The sequence below is a fragment of the Carcharhinus amblyrhynchos genome, unplaced genomic scaffold, assembly GCF_965287045.1.
Source record: "Carcharhinus amblyrhynchos unplaced genomic scaffold, sCarAmb.v2.hapA scaffold_51, whole genome shotgun sequence".
Taxonomy (NCBI): domain Eukaryota; kingdom Metazoa; phylum Chordata; class Chondrichthyes; order Carcharhiniformes; family Carcharhinidae; genus Carcharhinus; species Carcharhinus amblyrhynchos.
Window position 1 is genome coordinate 23,396 of NW_027649792.1, and position 19,872 is coordinate 43,267.

General features: G+C 45.8%; 1 protein-coding gene across 1 annotated transcript; it reads right to left on the reverse strand.

The window, feature by feature from the left end:
• Window positions 1–6,082: 6,082 nt before the first annotated feature.
• On the reverse strand, window positions 6,083–19,253 carry LOC145337525 (putative G-protein coupled receptor 139; the record flags this gene model as incomplete). Its single annotated transcript, XM_080182314.1, has 3 exons — window positions 19,073–19,253; window positions 13,928–14,832; window positions 6,083–6,200 (listed from the first exon to the last, which is right to left on the reverse strand). Coding segments are annotated over exons 1-3 (1,204 nt in total), but the record flags the coding sequence as incomplete, so codon positions are not given.
• Window positions 19,254–19,872: the final 619 nt, after the last annotated feature.

Below are 19,872 nucleotides of genomic sequence, written 5' to 3' on the forward strand. Positions count from 1 at the left end.
CGAGGATAACGACCAGCAGATCCCCCACTGACATGGCCACCAGGTAACGAGTGACACATTTGGACAGACCACAGTTTCTGCTCGTCAGTGTCACAATTGTGATTATGTTCACTGTCAGGAAGGGAAATAAAGAATAAAATTAGACACGATTCAGGGAAAGAAGTTACCATTTAGACTGAGGTTGGGTTAAAATAAAAAAAATGTACACATGCACAGAATGATTTAAATCTTTTTTTAATCCAGTGCATCTTTTGGAATGTGAGAGGGAAAAAGGAGAATCCGGCAGAAACCCACACAGACATGGGGAGAAGGTCCAAACTCTGCACAGATAGTGGCCCAATCTGGAACTGAACCCAGGTTCCTGACACTGTGAGTCAGCAGTGCTTAACCACTGTCCCACCATGGTGGTCACACAATGGCATACATTTGGGAGAACTTTCCGGGGAGTCCTCAACATTGACGCTCCCTCAGCTGCAGGTAAATAGATATAGAACATAGAACACTACAGCACAAACAGGCCCTTCAGCCCACTAGTTGTGCCGATCACTTGTATACCTACTAAGCTATAGACCTATCTATAACCCCCAATCCCATGAGATCCCATATCCTCATCCAGAAGTCTTTTAAAAGGCCCCAGTGAGTTCGCCTCCACCACCACCGACGGCAGCCGATTCCACTCACTCACCACCCTCTGAGTGAAAAACTTACCCCTGACATCTCCTCTGTACTTGCTTCCCTGCACCTTAAATCTGTGTCCTCTCGTAGCGACCATTTCAGCCCTGGGAAATAGCCTCCGAGAATCCACCCTATCATATCATACGGGGGATTTGGAGATAAGGAGAATGAGGAGATTAACATGACAGAAAATCTGGAGTGGAGTCCGATAGATGGCAATGTGTCATCTCTCAGACAGCTTAACCCCTACAGCAGAGCTGGTACCCAACAGTGCTGGTTTCACCCTTTCCTCTGGGCAATACTAATAATTGACAGAGAGAGATCCGGATACCTCAACAGGTCAGAATCTCATTGATACACAGAGCTGTACCCAGAAGAGGAGACTACAGCATTGTGGCCACCATTCGCCTAACACTGGGAGAAACTTTAATCTCACACTAGAATGGCACATAACACAACTACAAGGGATTGCTTTCAAACCTCCAGGGTTCAGTGAACAGTACCCAGTGCATTTGCTGCTGTCCCACCTTGGTCTACTGGAACAGTGAAGCTCAGTGAGTGCTCTCTCGGCAGGAAAGTTTCTCATCTATGTACCAGGTAAGAAAATACTCAAATAAAGGGCAGACATGGTAGCACAGTGGTTAGCACTGCTGCTTCACAGCTCCAGGGTCCTGGGTTCGATTCCCGGCTTGGGTCATTGTCTATGTGGAGTTTGCACATTCTCCTCATGTCAGCATGGGTTTCCCCTGGGTGCTCCGGTTTCCTCCCACAGTCCAAAGATGTGCGGGTTAGGTTGATTGGCCATGCTAAATTGTCCCTTAGTGTCCTGGGATGCTTAGGTTAGAGGGATTAGCGGGTAAAATGTGTGGGGATGTGCGATTGGGGTCTGGGTGGGATTGTGGTCGGTGCAGACTCGATGGGCCGAAGGGCCTCTTTCTGCACTGTAGGGTTCTATGATTCTATGATAAAGGCCGGTACCAAAGAAAAGTCAAGTAACCTGTCCTAATGACTATCGTCTGGTGACACTGATATCCAATACTATGAAATACATCAAAAAGATAGTTATGCCTTGAATCAATTCTGGCCTCCCAGATTGCCTGGAACTGCTCCAGTTCGTCCACCTCCACAACAGGTCCACAGTCACCATCTCCCTGGCCCTGCAGTCAACCCTAGAACACAGACTCATGTTATGGATAACAGCTCGGGAGAGCAGCCAGCTTAATTAAGGACATAAACTCTTCCACATTGCTCTAGCAGAAAAAAAGATAAAAAAAAACAACGGACTCATCAAATCATGGAAATGCTACAGTGCAGAAGGAGGCCATTCAGCCCATCGAGTCTGCACTGACAACAATCCAAGCCAGGTCCTATCCCCGAAGTCCCACACATGTACCCTGCTAATACCTCTAACATACATACCCTGGGACCCTATTGGGCTATTTAACACGGCCAATCAACCTAACCTGCACATAGTTGGACTGCGCGTGGAAACCGGAGCATCCCACGCAGACACAGAAAATGTGCAAATTCCATACTGGCAGTGATCCAAGCTGGGAATTAAACTCAGGTCCCTATGAGACAACAATGCAAACCATTGTGTCATTATGCTGCCGACTCAAGAACAGCTTCTTCTCTGTTGCCATCAGATATTTGAATGGACTTACATCGCATTAAGATCATCTATTTCTATACACGAGCTGTGACTGCAACATGGTATTTTGCACTCTCTCCTTCTCTATGTACAATATTCTTTTTTTTGTATGGCACTCATGTAATACTTTTCACTGTATGCTGCCTGTGTGGATTTTGCACAGTCTCCTCATGTCAGCATGGGTTTCCTCCGGGTGCTCCGGTTTCCTCCCACAGTCCAAACATGTGCGGGTTAGGTTGATTGGCCATGCTAAAATTGTCCCTTAGTGTCCTGGGATGCTTAGGTTAGAGGGATTAGCGGGTAAAATGTATGGGGATGCGGGGGTGTATGTGAAAGAAATAAATCAAATCAAATCAAATCAGTCTTCCACATCTCAAGCTGGAACATCAGCACAATGTGCCCTGGCTTTACCAATTAATTTATGCAGGTTGGCGATATGCACAGGACTGCTGTGATCGAGAATGAATTTACACGCTTAATGTGGATTTTGGGGAGCCGTGAGAAACTGGACTTGCTCAATGTGGATCCTCTCCAGAGAAACACAATACGTCCTTGTAATAGGAGAAATCTCAACAGGCAACATAAGAACACGAGAACTAAGAGCAGGAGTAGGCCATTGACTCCTCAAGCCTGCTCCACCGTTCAATAAGATCATGGCTGATCTCTTTGTGGACTCCGCTCACCATAACCTTAATCCCCTTACTGTTCAAAAATGTATTTATCCTTGTCTTTAAAACATTCAATGAGGTAGCCTCAACTGCTTCACTGGGCAGTCAGTTCCACAGATTCTTTGTGTGAAGAAGTTCCCCCTCAACTCAATCCTAAATCTGCTCCCTTTACTTTGAGGCCATTCTCCTGAGTTCTGGTTTCACCTGTCAGTGGAAACAACTTCCCTGTTTCTATCTTATCTATTCCCTTCATAATCTTACATGTTTCTATAATCTCTCCTCTTTCTTCTGAATTCCAATAATATTTCTCCAGTCGACTCAGATTCTCCCCATATGCCAACCCCCTCAACTTCGGAATCAACCTAGTGAACCTCCTCCTTCAGTGCCAGCATATCCTTTCTCAAGAAAGGAGATCAAAACTGTATACAATATTCCAGGCGTGACCCCACCAGCACCTTATACAGCTGCAACATAACCTCGCTGTTTTTAAACTCCATATGTGAGAATGGACTGGGTTTCAATGTTAAAAAGAATTCACTAGTGCTGGTGGAATCCCAGATATTGAACTGGCTCCCTGATGCTGTGAGGCAGCAGTGCTAACCATTGTGCCATGCTACCATTCATACAAGGTGCCCTGAAGATATCCAGGATCAAGCCCAGGACACCGGCATCACCATATCCGTGGTTGGGAAATGATTGGAAAAAAAGCTGAGGGACAGAATTAATCTCCACTTCGAGATGTAAGGATTGACGAACAATAGTCAGCATGGCTTTGTCAGGGGGAGATCATGTCTAACAATTTGCTTGAATGTATTGAGGAGATGACTGAATGAGTAGATGAGAGAAGTGTGATCGATGGACATGGACTTCAGAAAAGCTTTTGAAAAATTCCGCATGGGGGAATGGGCAAGAAAGTGATAGCCAATGGAATCCAGGGCAATTTGGTAAATTACATTCAAAATTGGCTGAGGGTGATGGTCGAAGGTTGCTTTTGTGACTGCAAGTCAGAGTCCAGTGGGGTTCCACAGGGATCGATGCTGGGTCCTTTGCTGTTTGTAGTGCATATTGATGATGTGGACATGAATGTGTGAAGTATGATCAGTAAGTTCACAGATGGTATAAAAATTGGTGGTGTGGTAAATATTAAGGAGGAAAGCCTTAGATTGCAGGAATCATAGAATCCTACAGTGCAGAAGGAGGCCATTTGGCCCATCAAGTCAACACCAACCACAATCCCACCGAGGCCCTATTCACAAACCCCCATGCATTTAAACTAGCGAGTCTCCCTGATACTAAGGGCTATTTATCCTGGCCAATCCACTTAACCCACACATCTTTTGAATGTGGGAGGAAACTGGAGACTTGGAGGAAACCCACACAGACACGGGGGGGAGGGGGGAATGTGCAAACTCCACACAGACAGTGACACAAGCCAGGAATCGAACACGAAGCCCTGGCATTGTGGAGCAGCAGCGCCTACCACTGTGCCAAGGAAAAGGACAGGCTGGTCTGGTGGGCAAATGGAATTTAAACCTGAAAAATGTGAGATGATGTTTTTGGGAGGATTAACAGGGCAAGGAATTGGACAATGAACGGTAGAGTGTGAGGAAGTGCGGAGAACCAGAATGAATGTGGGGTGCACATACGTGAATCCCTGAAGGCAGCAAGACAGATAGATGTGTTAGTTAAGATGACATGTAGCAAACTTGTCTTTAGCAGCCACAGTATGGAATATAAGAGCTGGGAGGTTATGATGAAAATGTATAAAATGCTGGTTAGACCAGAGCAAAAGTACTGTGTGCTGCTCTGGTCATCACACTACAGGAAGGATGTAATTGCACTGGAGACGGTGGAGAGGACATTCACCAGGATGCTGTCTGGGCTGGAGAGTTTCAGCTATGCAGAGAGGCTGGTGAGTCTGGGTTCTTTTATATCTCAGAGCAAAGAAGGCTGGAGGGGGAGCAGCCTGACTGTGGGACTGCTTCCCAGTGGGGGTGTAGTGCCTGATCGTGGGAGTGCTTGAGTGATATGTACAAAATCAGGTGGACAGAAATAGGAAGAAACTTATTCACTTTCCTCGAGGTGTCACTAACCAGAGGAGTGTGGATTCAAGTTAAAGGGCAGATTTCTGTGTGGATTGGAGGAAAAATGTTTCCATCCACAGGGTGCTGGTATCTGCAGCTCACGGACTGAAAGGATGGTAGAAGCAGGAACAACCACAAGAGGCATTTAGACCAGCAATTCAAACACCAGAGCACTCAAGGGTGTGGATCGAGTGCTGGAAAAAGGGGATCGGTTGGATAGGCGTTTGATGACTAGTGCAGAAATAATGGGCCGAAGGGCCTCATTTCGATGACTGTTAGACCACCCTCTAAGCAGTGGCCCCATCAGTTGGAGCTCTCACAGCTCTTGGTGGGATACTGAACACACACCAAACCTATGTGGTTGCAAATGCGCAATTTGCAGCCAGCAGTGAGCTGCCTGGTCTGAGAGAGACATCTGTCAGCCCTCTGCTGCTGCAGCCGATTTCAACACAGTAGCTACCCCCAGATAATCCGAGGCCCATAGCTCTACGTGAGCAGCCCCCGAACAAATCTAACACCCATCCTGCCACCAGCACTCGGACCAATCATCCCTCTGCCCCCACACCAATTGCATGCAAAGAGGCAGCAGTTCCCTCCCCCCCCATACCCCCTTAGCCAAAGATCACATGCAGAGTGGACATCCTACCCCCAAAAGCTCTGTGCCGAGCGGCCACAAAGACTGACCTACCTCACCAACCGCGTGCAGTGTGTCAGCAGGACCCGCTACACCCCAAGAATCACGTGCTCAGTGGCAAAAGGGCTACGGTCCCTACACCACCAATCGCATGCACAGTGGGATTGGGCCACCCTCCCTACTGGATCGTCCCGCACCCCCCCCACCCCCCAAGGTCCAACCACCTTCAGGCCCCGCCCCCCCCCTCTGGTTCCACCCCTGCCGGCCATGGCCCCACTATCTTTAGGTCCCGTCCTTGTAGACCTCACCATCTTAGGCCCCGCCCTCTTGGTGGGTAGTGCCAGATGGGCACTGTGCAAGGGGCACCTACCTTTGCCCTCGACGCTGTCCTGAATGGCGTTTGGTTCTACCAACGAGATCATCACCACTTGTGCTTTTACATGTGGGCCAGCTGTTTTCCTCACCAGACGCACCGTCTCCTGGTGAGGCTGCAAAGGCAAGTGTGCCGCACACTTGCATCCCGGGCTCGCTAATTTTATTTAAGTTTGTTTCAAAAAAAAATTCAATAATTTATTCAGCCTCTTGCCAGAAATGGGTGGGAGACGGAATCCGCCGCAGATCCATTGCCGGTGAGGTCACAAGAAGCTAGAAATTCGGTGTGAACCTGAGTTCTCGGCTGCTACAAAGTTTTACTTGCTCACTCCACCATTAATGGGCAGGGAGTAGTTGGAAACCACCCCTCCTCCCCAATCCTGTGTGTGTGTGTGTGTGTGTCTATATTGCCTGTACCAATGTGCATGTGTGTGTGTGTGTGTCTATATTGTCTGTACCAATGTGTGTGTGTGTGTGTGTGTGTGTGTGTGTATGTGTGAGCAAGAGAGTATTGTATGAATGTTCCTTAGTGCCCGTTGCTCTGGGTGTTACAGCAATTTTGGTTATTCTTGAATTTGTGTGTGAGTGGGAGTCAGTGCTTAAATCTGATTGCTTCCATCAGCACGTGTGTGTATTTATATATCTGCTCTTGGGTGTGTCTGTGTGTTTGTGTTCCTCTGACTGTAAGAGAGTTTGTGGTGGCACAGTGGTTAGCACTGCTGCCTCACAGTGCCATGAGACTCGGGTTTGGTTGCCAGCTTGGCCACTATCTGTGCGGATAAAGCATATGTTCCCTGTGTCTGCATTGGTTTCCTCTCGGATCTTCAGTTTCCTCCCAAACTCTGAAAACTGTTCTGGAGATGTGCATTGGCCATGCTAATTTTCCCTTCAGTGCACCGGTACAGATGCTGGAGTGTGGGGACTGGGGGAATTTCACAATAACTTCACCACAAGGTTAATGTAAACCTGCTCGTGTCACTGCTGAATATACATTAAACTTTACAAAACATGTGGTTTCTCTGTGAGTTCATGCTTTGCACATATCACCATTAAAATGGAGTCTACAACATTGTAACTGGGTGGATGATTAGCAGTGAACTGCTGTTACATACAGAGGCTAAAACAGATTCTGCCTCAACCTTTTGTTCACAATGGAATCATGTTGTGTGTCACATGTCTGTGGAAAGTCACAACACACAGAAGACATCTCAGCCCATGGGTCCTGAGACAATTGTCAGTGGCTGAAAGAAATGATAACTGGATACAGAGATTCAACAAAAACAGCAAGAGCAGCAAACCGAGTACAGTAAATGACAAGAATATCAAAACAGCCTTTCTGGAATTAGGAACTGGACATAGAGAGCGGGACTTTACAGCCTCACTCTTCCCGAAGCTGCAAAATCCCAACCGACGTCAACAGAACACCCCATGTTCCGCCCCTCGCCTGCTCCGATCCCCGTGGTGACCGGGTCGATACAATTCAAGCCAAGGACTTACCCGGAACACCAACAATCGCCAGAAGGGGATAGTAAATGCATTGAATTGCATACAGTAGATACTGAATCCAAATAGCCAAACTTAACTTCCAATCATCTGCAGTCAACAGAGAAATCCAAGTGAATAAACTCCTGTCCTTGGTTGGAACATTCCAATCCATTGTCCTCACATTCTGATCCATTGTTGTAACATTCCAGTCGAGTGTTTCCACATTCTGATCCATTGTTGGAAGATTCCAATCCATTGTTCCCATATCCTCTTCCATTATTGGAAGGTTCCAATCCATTCCTCCCAGATTCTGATCTCCTCGCCCTCCCTCTGTTTCTCTACAGCCGCTGATCTCTGTTTGTGTTGGAGTTGCCGCTCCCTGCTGGCTCAGTGGGACAACGCATTGAACGGAATCCCTTATTAATAGAAGAGGGAAAACCGCCAGGCACACTAATCCAATCCAGGGAGACTCACTTTAATTACAGTCACTAAACAAACAGCTTCACTTAACCCCTTTCAAACCAACAGTTTTTAACACCCAAAGTAGAAACTTTGCAGCCTAGGTGGGGTGTTGAGGGTCAGGGAGGAATGGAAAGTTGGAAATAATGGAGGGTCAGACTGTAAATCTTCCAGTATTCATTCGATATAACAGAGGTCCCTCTGCTGGCATTCATTTCCAGAGGGCTAGAATATAAAAGCAGGGGTGTACTACTGAGGTTTTATGCGATACTGGTCAGACCACATTTAGGTTATGTGTCATTTTGGACTTCACATCTAAGGAAGGATGTGCTGGCCTTCGGCTGATCCAGAGGAGGTCCTCGAGAATGATCTGGGGAATGAAAGACTTAACGCATGGGGAGCGTCTGAGGACTCTGGGTCTGTACTCAATGGAGATTAGAAGGGTGAGGAGGGGGAGCTCATTGAAACAGGCAGAATAATTAAAGGCCTGAATAGAGTGGACATGAGAAAGATGTTTCCATTACTACGAGAGATGAGGGCCAAGGGAACATCCTCAGAGGAAATTGACAGCCCTTTAGAACTGTGATGTGGAGATGCCAGCATTGGACTGTGGTGGACATGGTAGGACATCTCACAACGCCAATTGCCCTGATGAAGAAGCATTGTTCTAAAAGCACGAGATTCCAAATGAACGTCTTGGACCTTAACCTGGTGGCGTGAGACTTCCTATTTCAAAACTGTGATGAGGAACTCAATGGGCTGAATAGCATCATTCTGCTCCTGTAGCTTATTGTCATCATGGTTGTTAGTTCTGGATGAGGTTAACATTACTCAGGTCTGATATAGACTGCTAAACCCAGGCTGTTGTCGATCTTGTGTACAGCTTATGTATGAAATAACATTTGTAAATCAAAATCACATAAATCAATCTCTCAGTGCAGATCAATCCGAGCAAGAGAATTCAGATAGATCCATCTCTCAGTGTTATGTACTGTACAGTCTGAACAAGAGGCTTCAGATAGAACTAACTCTTAGTGTTATGCACAGTACAATCTGAGGCTTCAGATAGATCTATCTCTCAGTGTTATTTTTAGAACAATCTGAGCATGAGGCTTTACACAAATCATTCTTTCAGTGTTATGCGCAGAACAATTTTATCAAGAGGCTTCACGTGCAGCTTTCTCAGCATTTTCGACTGAGAGGTTGTTGGGAGGCAAGAGTGAGTTGTGGAGACAGTGGGAGAAAGTCACCGGGACACCTAAACAGAGTCAGCAGCACCTTAGGAGAGTGTGAGATGGGGGCACTGGGCCACTGGGAAACTGGGACTGGCAGTCAGCCCCTTGAGGAGAGTGTGAAAGGGGGGCACTGAGACACCGGGACAGAGAAGGCAGCACCTTGAGGAGACGTGAGAGGGGGACAGTGGGATAGAGAAGCAGCACCCTGGGGAGAGTGTGAGAGGGGGACACTGGGACACCGGGACAGAGAGGCAGCACCTTGGGGAGAGTGTGAGAGGGGGACACATGTGACCAATGGCCACCTGAAGATCAGAGCCAGAGGCTCTGCAATTGCCTCTCTTGCCTCCCAGAGAATCCTAGGGTAAATCCCGTCCGGCCCAGGGGACTTATCTATTTTCAAGCCCTCAAGAATATCTAGCACATCCTCCTTATCAACTGCAATACTATCCAGTTTACAACCCTGTAACCCAGTGTTCTCCACAGCTACATTTATGTCTTCCTATTATTGCTAACAAAGTGGAAAACCTCACATTTATCCACATTACACGGCAACTGCCATGCATCTGCCCACACACACAGCCTGTTATATTGAAACATGCCTGCATGGTTCTCACAGCTTACCCTCCCACCTGACTTTGCATCATCCGTGAATTTGGACACAATACATTTAATTCCCTATGCCAAAACATTCATATATAATGTGAACAGTTTGGGTTCTAGCACAGATCCCTGCAGTACCACACTGTCTACCAGTCAGACAAAGACTCATTTCTACCCACACGTTGTTTCCTCTCTGTTAGCCAGTTCTCTATCCAAATCAAGGCATTGTCTGCAACGCATACTCAACATCGCAGTCTGTTACATCAGACCTTACTGAAAGACTCCTGAATGTCTAAATAAAGCACTGGTTCTCCTCACTGAACTCTACTAGTCACATCCTCCAAGAATTCCAATAGATTCTTCAAACAAGATTTCACCTCTGTATATCCATGCTGACTTTGTCTGACTTTACCGCTGCCTACCAAGTGCTGAGTTATGATATCCTTGAAAACAGGCTCTAGCAACTTCACCAATACTGATGTTATGTTCACAGGGAACAGTATATCATATTACTGAACGTATGTCTGCAAAATCGTGACATGTAGATCAGTCACTGAGTAACAGCATAGAGCAGCTGACACATAGATTTTGACAACTACACTTCCCATGAATCCCAATAACTCCAGGTGGTATATTTTCTTCACCATTTGAAATTCCAGATACATTTTCAGCGTGAAGTAATGTGCTCCTTCACTCTGCAGGTACTCTCTGTTTTATCTGCATGGTGATACATTCCCAAAGACTTTCACATATACCCTGTGGTATCCCCTCTGGGATACTGACTTCGCAAAATCACTCATCTTTGAGTTTCTTCAAATCAGCAAACACGTGGCAACTTTGATTGAGGTTGTGGAATATATTTATTACTGAGATTGAGTTGCTGTCTTTCAAAGAATGGATAATGCTGATTACATTTATTAATTTGTAATATTAGAGGCTGTGTTACACACCAAAGTTACTGACATCTAAAACACAATTCTCAAAATCCCACGGCTCAGTGTTGTCTTTCACCTGTCTGTGACCTTTCAATCATTCAATTCCAAATGTTAGAGGGTCTCTCCGGGCTGTTCCACTCTATCCCGGGATGTAGTTACCATCCTTAACTCTGGAAATCCACAGAATCCATCCCAGTCCTATAATTGTGACTCCAATTTCAGATTTAATCTGTTAAGGATTCAGAAACGTGCACCACAACAACTGAATCTATCCCCTCCAGCTCCATTTTTCCCAGCAACCCAGAGAAGATGTCCTGAACCGGGGCACCAGTCAGGCAACACAGCCTTGGGGACTCTCCATGCTGGCCACAGAGAAAAGTGTCTATTCCTCCTGTCGAACTATCCCCATTTACAACAACCTTTGCCTTTCATCCTCCCTCTTGAATGGCTCCCTGAACCACAGTGCTATGGTTAAGTTGCTCATCCTCCTTGCAGCCCTCATCCACGCCCGCAAATGTCACACATCTGTTCCTTTCATCATTTGAAGGACATGGGTGTTCCTGGCTGGCCAGCATTTGTTGCATGTCCCTAGTTGCCCTTTGGGGGCATTGAGAGTCAACACCATTGATGTGGCTCTGGTGTCACATGTAGGCCAGACCAGGTAAGGTCGGCAGGTCTCATTCCTTAAAAGGACATTAGTGAACCAAACAGTTTTCTGGATTAATAGTCGAGTGACAATACCATTCGTTCATCATCTACACTGAGACAAGCCCAAGGGCTGAGGCTCCTTCAACACTACCTCCTGGCTTCGTCACCAAGACTTGCTTGGAGTCACACTCTCCTGTCCCTGATCACTCACCAAATGTGATGTAGTTATTCTTTGGGATGTGAGTACCTCCTGAAACACAGTGTCTCGCTAACTCTCCGCTCTCTAGTGTACCACAGCGTTCAAAGCTCAGACTCCACCTCATCAAATCTGAATTGGTCTTCCTCGAGCAACCAACATTTCCTACAGATGTGTACACAAGCAAACACAAATGGGACCGCAAGCTCCCACATCATGCAAGTGCAACACATTACCTGGACCTGCCTCTGTATTTTATCTACTTTTTATATGTTTTTAATTTCGTTGTAATTTTCTACTTTAAGCTATGTTCTCAATAAACTTCACAGAAAGTATCCCACCAGCAAAAATCTAAATCTGCTTGAATCTGTAAGGATGGGAAAAGGGCATTTCTTTCATTCATTTTTGGGAAACAGAGTTCTCAGGATAGCCAGCATTATTTCCCATCCCGAGTTGATGTTGGAGAGTGGTTGGGAGTTAAACACATTGCTGTGACTGTGGAGCAACATGTAGGCCAGACCAGGCCAGGACGGCAGATTTCCTTCCCTAAATGATATGAGTGATCCAGTAGAGTTTTCTCAACAATCAGCAATAATTTTACGGTCATCAGCAGATTTTTAACTCCAGGTATTTTTTATTGAGTTCAAATTCCACCAGCTGCCATGTTGGGATTCGAGCCCAGGTTCCCAGAGCATTAAAAGTATCGGGATCTTTCCTGATGCTATGACATCAGCAAGGAGCTGCTCAGAAAATTCCCTCAGTGTTCCTTCTGAGGACTGACTCACCAATCAGCTGCTTCCATTGGTCCCACAATATTTTCTGAACATTTAATGTCTGGCCGACACCTGCTCACACTGGACCTGATGGGAAGGCAGTAAGCGACACAAGACAGAGCAATACATCTCCAGCCACTTCCCTAATCTCCCACACTTACCCCAACTCTCAGAGTTTCACTCTTTGTAGCTTGCACTCTGTGGGCAGATTTAACAGGCCCAGTTCGGAAGTTTATATTTGTGCATGAACCTGTTTGTAGCCATTGCACCCCTTCCCATCTAGGTCTGAGTAACTACCGAGGGTTCATCCCCAGTTGCCCTTGCTGAGAGGGCAAATAAGTGTCCTGATCATGTAAGGGCGACAGATTTCCTTCCCTGGGACATTGGTGAACCAGATTTTCTTTTCCCAAAAATCGACAATAGTTTTATGGTCACCAGTGGATTCTGAACTCCAGATATAATTATTTTAATCCCACCATCTGCCATGATGACATTGGAACCCGTGTGCCCAAAACATTAGCTGAGTTTCTGTATTAATAGTCGAGTGATAAAACCATCAGTCCATCATACCCACATCCTGAGTATACAGACCCTGAGTTCCAGTACCCTAGATACACCAATAGTCTGCAGAGCTCCCTGATTGGATAGCATTAACTGGCTCAGTCAGGGAATTCATATTCCAATAGGTCCGACTGATGGTTATCATAAAAGTCATTAAATAAATCTCTCTGTCGCTTTGTTTTTCAGTGTATCTCACTCTGTCTCTTTCTGTCTGTCCCTCTGCCTGTATGTTGTTCTGTGTCTCTTATTGTCTCTCTGCATCTCCCTCTTTCTCTCCCTCCATACCCTCTTCTTCTGTCTCTCCTGCTCCCTTTTAATCTCACTCTCCTTGTCCCGCTCTGTCTCCATGTCCCTCTCCCTCTCTGTCTCTGTCCCACTTTTCTTATCTCTCTCTCTCTCTATGCCTTGCTCTGCCTTTTGCTCTTGTTGTGTCCATTGTATGTGGTCAGTCTCATTCTTTTCCATTTGTTCCCGTGCACTCTCTCTGTCTGTTTCTCTCTTCATCTGACTATCTATCTCTGCCCTTCTTTCTGTCTCCCGTTACCTCTTTGTTGCCCTTTTCCTTCCTTATTACATCTTCCCATGTACGTCCTGTCTCCCTTTCTCATTCCCTGTCAATCACCCTTGCCATTTCCCCCTCTATCCCTATTTCTTTCACTCTGAGAGAATCTGTCTCTCTCTCTGTCCTTTATCTCTGTTTGTCTCTCTCTGTCTGTCTGTTTCTTTCCCTCTATCTGTTCAAAACTGTTTCAAATGTTGTCTCTCTTCATGTTTTTGTGCCCTTTCCTCTCTCTATCTATCTTTGTCTTTCTATCACTCTCACTTTTGCTTTCACTACCCTCTCTCTCTCTATCTATCTATCTGTTACTCTTTCTGTCTTTGTGAGGCTGTTTGTTGCTTAGAGTTTGAATGTCCAATAGGAAGATTCAGGGATCTTGGAGTTGCAGTTACTTCTGAGGCTGTAATGAGATGAATAATTGCAGTAAAGGGATATTTGAGGAGAATTATTAGCTGCTGTCTGAATTGAGTCTGTGTCACAGCATAAATGGCAGTGTTTGTACAGCAACTCAAGAGTTGCAGCATGAAACCCAATTCCAGAACAAAATAATCTATCTGTACCGACTTATATCCCAAAAAATCCATCCGATTCCATATTGAATAAACCACAAATATTGACCATAACAGGATGAAATTGGCTGAGATAACAAACAGTAAAATGATGGATTTCCTTCGACTCTCCATCTCTGGGTCCCTGGGATTCTCCCCACTGCTGTGACACCGGAGTCTCCTGCGGGCTCTGCTGCTCACTAAAATGTGTCTGACAGTGAAAGCATTGAGCAGCAGAATCAGGACGAATGGGACACACGGTGTTAAAATGAAGTGGAGGAACTCGATTGTACTCCAGACCACAGATTTCACAACATCCCATGCGACATCACAAAACCAGGGATCGTTCACCAGCTGATATCCATTTAAAAACATAAAATACCAGAAAATGTTCTTTAAACAGCTCAGCACCGTCACTGTTCCCAGAACCACAGCCGCCGTTTTCTCGCTGCAATATTTACTTTTCAGCTTGGGGCAGCAAATGGCCACAAATCGATCAAAGGTGAAAGTGACAGTGAACCAGACAGAACAGTCAGTGGCTGCGTAAAGCAGGACAGCGTGGATGTTACACACAGGAACCAACAGCAGGAAATAAAACTGTTCCCAATAAACAATGGGAATGTGTCTCAATGTAAGGTCAAGGATAACGACCAGCAGATCCCCCACCGACATGGCCACCAGGTAACTTGTAACACATTTGGACAGACCACAGTTTCTGTTTGTCAGTGTCACAATTGTGATTATGTTCACTGTTAGGAAGGAAGATTAAGATTAAAATTAGACATCATTCAGGAGAAGATGTGACAATTTAGACTGAGGATAGGTGAAAATAAAAACAATGTCCACACATACAAAATAACTTTTTTTAAAAATCCAGCTCATCTTTTGGAGTGTAAGGGGAAAGAGGAGCATCCAGAAGAAACCCACACAGACACAGGGAGAAGCTCCAAGCTCCACACAATAAATGACCCAAACCAGGAATTGAGCCCAGGTCCCGGATGCTGTCAGTCAGCAGTGCTAACCACAGTGTCGCCATGCTGCACCATGGCGACAACACAATGCTATACATTTGGGGGGGAGTTTTCAGAGGAGTTCACAACACTGATCCTCACTCAGCTACATGTAAATAGCCCTTCTACCTTGTGGGGGATTTGGAGGGTAAGAAGGCTGAGGGAGTAAACCCTGACAGAAATCCATGTAGATGGTAATCAGTCAGACAGCTTACTGACAACCCCTGCAGCGGAACTGGTACCAAATAGTGCTTGATCACTCTTGCCACTGACTCATACTAACAGTTGACACAGGGAGATCCCAATGCCTTGACAGCACAGAACCTCTATTATATTTGCCCTGGGCTGTACCCTGGAGAGGAGACCACAGTATTGTTGCCAAATTAGTACAACACAGGAAGAAATGGTAATTTCACACCCGGTTGGCACAGGACACAAGTGCCAGGGTTTGCTTTCAAGTGTTTGAGAAAACTTCAGTGTTCAGTGAATAGTGACTGTCCATAATTCCCAGTGGGTTTGCTGCTGCCCCACTGTGGTCTACTGGACCAGTGAAGGTCAGTGAGACCTCTCTTGGCAGGATAGTTGACAATCTGTGCACCTGGTAAGAAAAACTCAACAAAGGCCGTTACCAAAGAAAAACCAAGCAGCCTGCCACAATGACAATCATCCAGTGAGAATGATATCCAATAATATGAAAGAAATCAAAAGATTAGTCATGGCATGAATCAGTTCAAGCCTCCCAGATTGCCTTGATCCACTACAGTTCATCTCCCTCCTCAACAGGTCCACACACACCATCTCCCTAGCCCAACATTCAACCCTGTAACACAAACTCATGTTTATCGACTACAGCTCAACCTTCAACATCATTATTCCTACTAAACTCACGTCCAAATCCGTGGCCTGGGACTCGGCTTCTGCCTCTGCAGTTGGATCCTGAACTTCTAACTCACAAACAGCAATAAATAAGGAGAGGCAGCAACACCTCTTACACAATCATCCTCAACAGCGGTGCCCGGCAAGACTGTGTCCTCACCCGCTTACTGTATTCCTTATATGCCGATGACTCAATTTAGAAGTTTTCTGATGACCCCAACGTAGTGGGTCGGATCCCAAACAGTGATGAGACTGAGAACAGGGAAGAGCTGGAGAATCTGGTGAACTGTTGCGACCACAATCATCTTTTCCTCAATGTCAACAAAGCAAATCGACTTCAGGAGGTATCATGGAGTATATGCCCCTATCTACATCAATGGGTTGAAGTTGAAATGGTGTAGAGCTTCAGGTTTTAGGGTTCAGATCACCAGTAACTTTTTGTGTCCTTCCATGATGACTTTATCGTTAAGAAAGCCCACGAACACCTCTATTTTCTCAGAGCTCTAAGGACATTTGGCAGGTCAGCTACGACTCTCACCCACTTTTACAGATGCATCATAGATAATATTGTAGCTTGGTGTGGCTCATGCTCTGTCCCAGACTGCAACAAACTTCAAACTTGGTGAATGCAGGCCAGTCTATCACTCAAATCACCTCCCACTCATCAACTCTGTCGAAGCTTCTCGCTGCCTCGCAAAAACAACCAGCATAATTAGGGAATAATGCACCATGGATATATACTCATCCCACTAGTTCCATGAGAGAAAAAAAGGCGTGAAGATATGTGCTAACCAATCCATAGAAAAAATACAGTGCAGAAGGGGTCCATTCATCCATCGACAATCCTAGCCAGGCCCTATCCCCGAAGTCCCACGTGTGTACCCTGCTAATCCCCCGAACACACGTATCACGGGATGCTAATTGGTAATTTAGCATGGCCAATCAACCAAATGTTGGACTATGGGTGGAAATCGGAGCATCCAGAGGAAACTCACACAGAGAATTCCACACATACGTTGACCCAAACGAGGAATTGAACTCGTGTCCTTGGAGACATGAAACAGGAGTGCTAACCATGGTGCCACCATGCTGATGACTCAACAACAGCTTCTTCTTGCTGCCAGCAGGCGTTTGAATGGACCTATATGGCATTAAGTTGATCTTTTCCTCCACCCTAGCTATAACTGCATTACATTCTGCAATCTCTTATTCTCTATCCTTTGTCTGTAGAACACTCAACAAACAATCATTTTCACCGTATACTAATATATATGACAACAATAAGACAAATCAATTCAAATCGAACCAAACCAAATCAGTCTTTCACACCTCAAGCTGGAACATCAGCACGATGTGCCCTGGCCTTACCAATGAACTTACGCAGATTGATGACGTGCACAGGATTGCTGTGATCGAGATAAATTTACAAGGGTCAATGTGGCACTGGGGAGCTGCGAGAAACTGGACCTGCTCAAAGTGAATGCTTTCCAGAGAAACACAACACATTCTTGTCACAGGAGAAATCCCAACAGGCAATGTGGGAGAATGGAGCTGGTTTCAAAGTAAACAAAACATCATCACTGGTGATGATGGAATCCCGGGATCCCTGATGCTGTGAGGCAGCTGTGCTAACCATTGTGCTCTACTGCCATCCTACAAGGTGTCCTCAAGACATCCAAGATCACTCCCAAGACGGCATCATCACTATGTCCATGATTGGAAATCATGATGATTGGAAATCAATCTGAGGGATAGAATTTATCTCCACTTTGAGAGGTAAGGGTTGATGAATAATAGTCAGCATGGCTTTGTCAAGGAGAGATCATGTCTACAATTTGCTTGAATATATTTAGGAGGTGATTGCATAAGTAGATGAGGGAAGTGCAGTCGATGTAGTCTGAATGGACTTCAGAGAAGAATTCCCTCATGGAAGACTGAACAGGAAAATGATAGCCGATTGGATCGAGGGCAGTTTGGTAAATTACATTCAAAATCGGCTGAGTGGCAGGAGGCAGAGGGTGATGGTTGAATGTTGCTTTTGTGACTGCAAGCCTGTGTCCAGTGGGATTACACATGGATCGATGCTGGGTCCCTTGCTGTTTGTTTTGTACATTGGTGGTCTAGACATGAATGCGTGAAGTATGAGCAGAACTTGCACAGGCACCGACCACAATCCCACCCGGCCCGATCCCCATAAAAATCTTCATTTAGACAGACAGATTGGGGCGGCACGGTAGCACAGTGGTTAGCATTGCTGCTTCACAGCTCCAGGGTCCTGGACTCGATTCCCGGCTCAGGTCATTGTCTGTGAGGACTTTGCACATTCTCCTGGTGTTTGCGTGGGTTTCCTCCGGATGGTCCGGTTTCCTCCCACAGTCCAAGGGTGTGTGGGTTACGTTGATTGGCCATGCTAAATTGACCGTAGAACCATAGGTTAGAGGATTAGTGGGTAAAATATGGAGGGATATGGGGGTTGGGCCTGGGTGGGATTGTGGTCGGTGCAGACTTGATGGGCCGAATGGCTTCTTTGTGTACTGTAGGGTTTCTATGATTTCTATGACTTGCAGCTGTGTTCCCAACCATGTACCAAACCTATGTGGTTGCAAATACACAATTCAGATACACAAGTGAGATCTTGCTGTAAACAATAAAAATGGATTCTGCAGCCTGCTGACTGGGTGGGTGATAAGCAGTGAACTGCTATATGTTATATGTCGAGGGTAAAATGGATTCTGTCTCAATCTTTCACTCATGAAGGAATAGTGTTTGATTCACATGTCTATGAAAAGTCCCAGCACACAGAAGACATCCCAGCCCATGGGCCCTGAGACAATTGTCAGTGGCTGAAAGAAATAATAACTGGACACAGAGATAAAACAGAAACAAGAGCAGCAAACCGAGTACAGTAAATGACAGGGAAATCAACACAGTTAAACAGCTTTTCTAGCAAGAGAAACTGGACACAGGGGAGAGGACTTTACAGCCTCACTTTCCCCGAAGCTGCAAAATCCCTCCCGTGTTTAACAGACCCTCCCATGCTCTGTCCCTCGCCTGCACCGAATCCTTGGCGGTCAGGCCGGTAAAATTCCAGCCAGGGACTTACCCGGAACACCAACAATAGCCAGGAGGGGATAGTAAAAGCACTGAATCACGTGCAGTAGATATCGAATCCGACCAAATAATGTTATCCATGAGCCATCTTTAGTAAACCAAGAAATCCAGTATGATAAACTCCTGTCCTTGGTTGGAACATCAAAATCCATTGTTCCCAGATTCTGATCCATTGTTGTAACATTCCAATTGATTGTTCCCAGATTCTGATCCATTGTTGTAACATTCCAATTGATTGTTCCCAGATTCAGATGCATCGCTGGGAGATTCCAATCCACTGCTCCCAGATTCTGATCTCTCTTCTCCCTCCCCCTCTCTTCACAGCCGCTGATCTCTGTTAGTTTGGAGTTGTCGCTCCCGCTGTCTCAATGGGACAACACATTGAACAGAATCCCTTATTAATAGAAGAGGGAAACCCTCCAGGCAGACTAATCGGATCCATGGAGACTCACATCAATTACAGTCACTAAACAAACAGCTTCACTTCACCCCGTTCAATCCAACACTTTTTATACCCAAAGTAGAATATTTACAGCCTAGATGGGGTGTTGATGGTCAGGGAAATTTGGAAACAATGGAGGGTCAAACCATAACTCTTTCAATATTCATTCGATTTAACAAAGTCCCTCTGCTCTGCTTCATTTTGAGAGAGATAGAATACAACAGCAGGGGTGTACTGCTGAGGTTTTGTAAATCTTTGTTCAGACCACATTCCGAATATTGTCAGTACTTTTGGTTCGGGGGAGGTTTTAGTGAAGTCGGGTAGCACGGTAGGTGCAAGGTTGGAGGGCC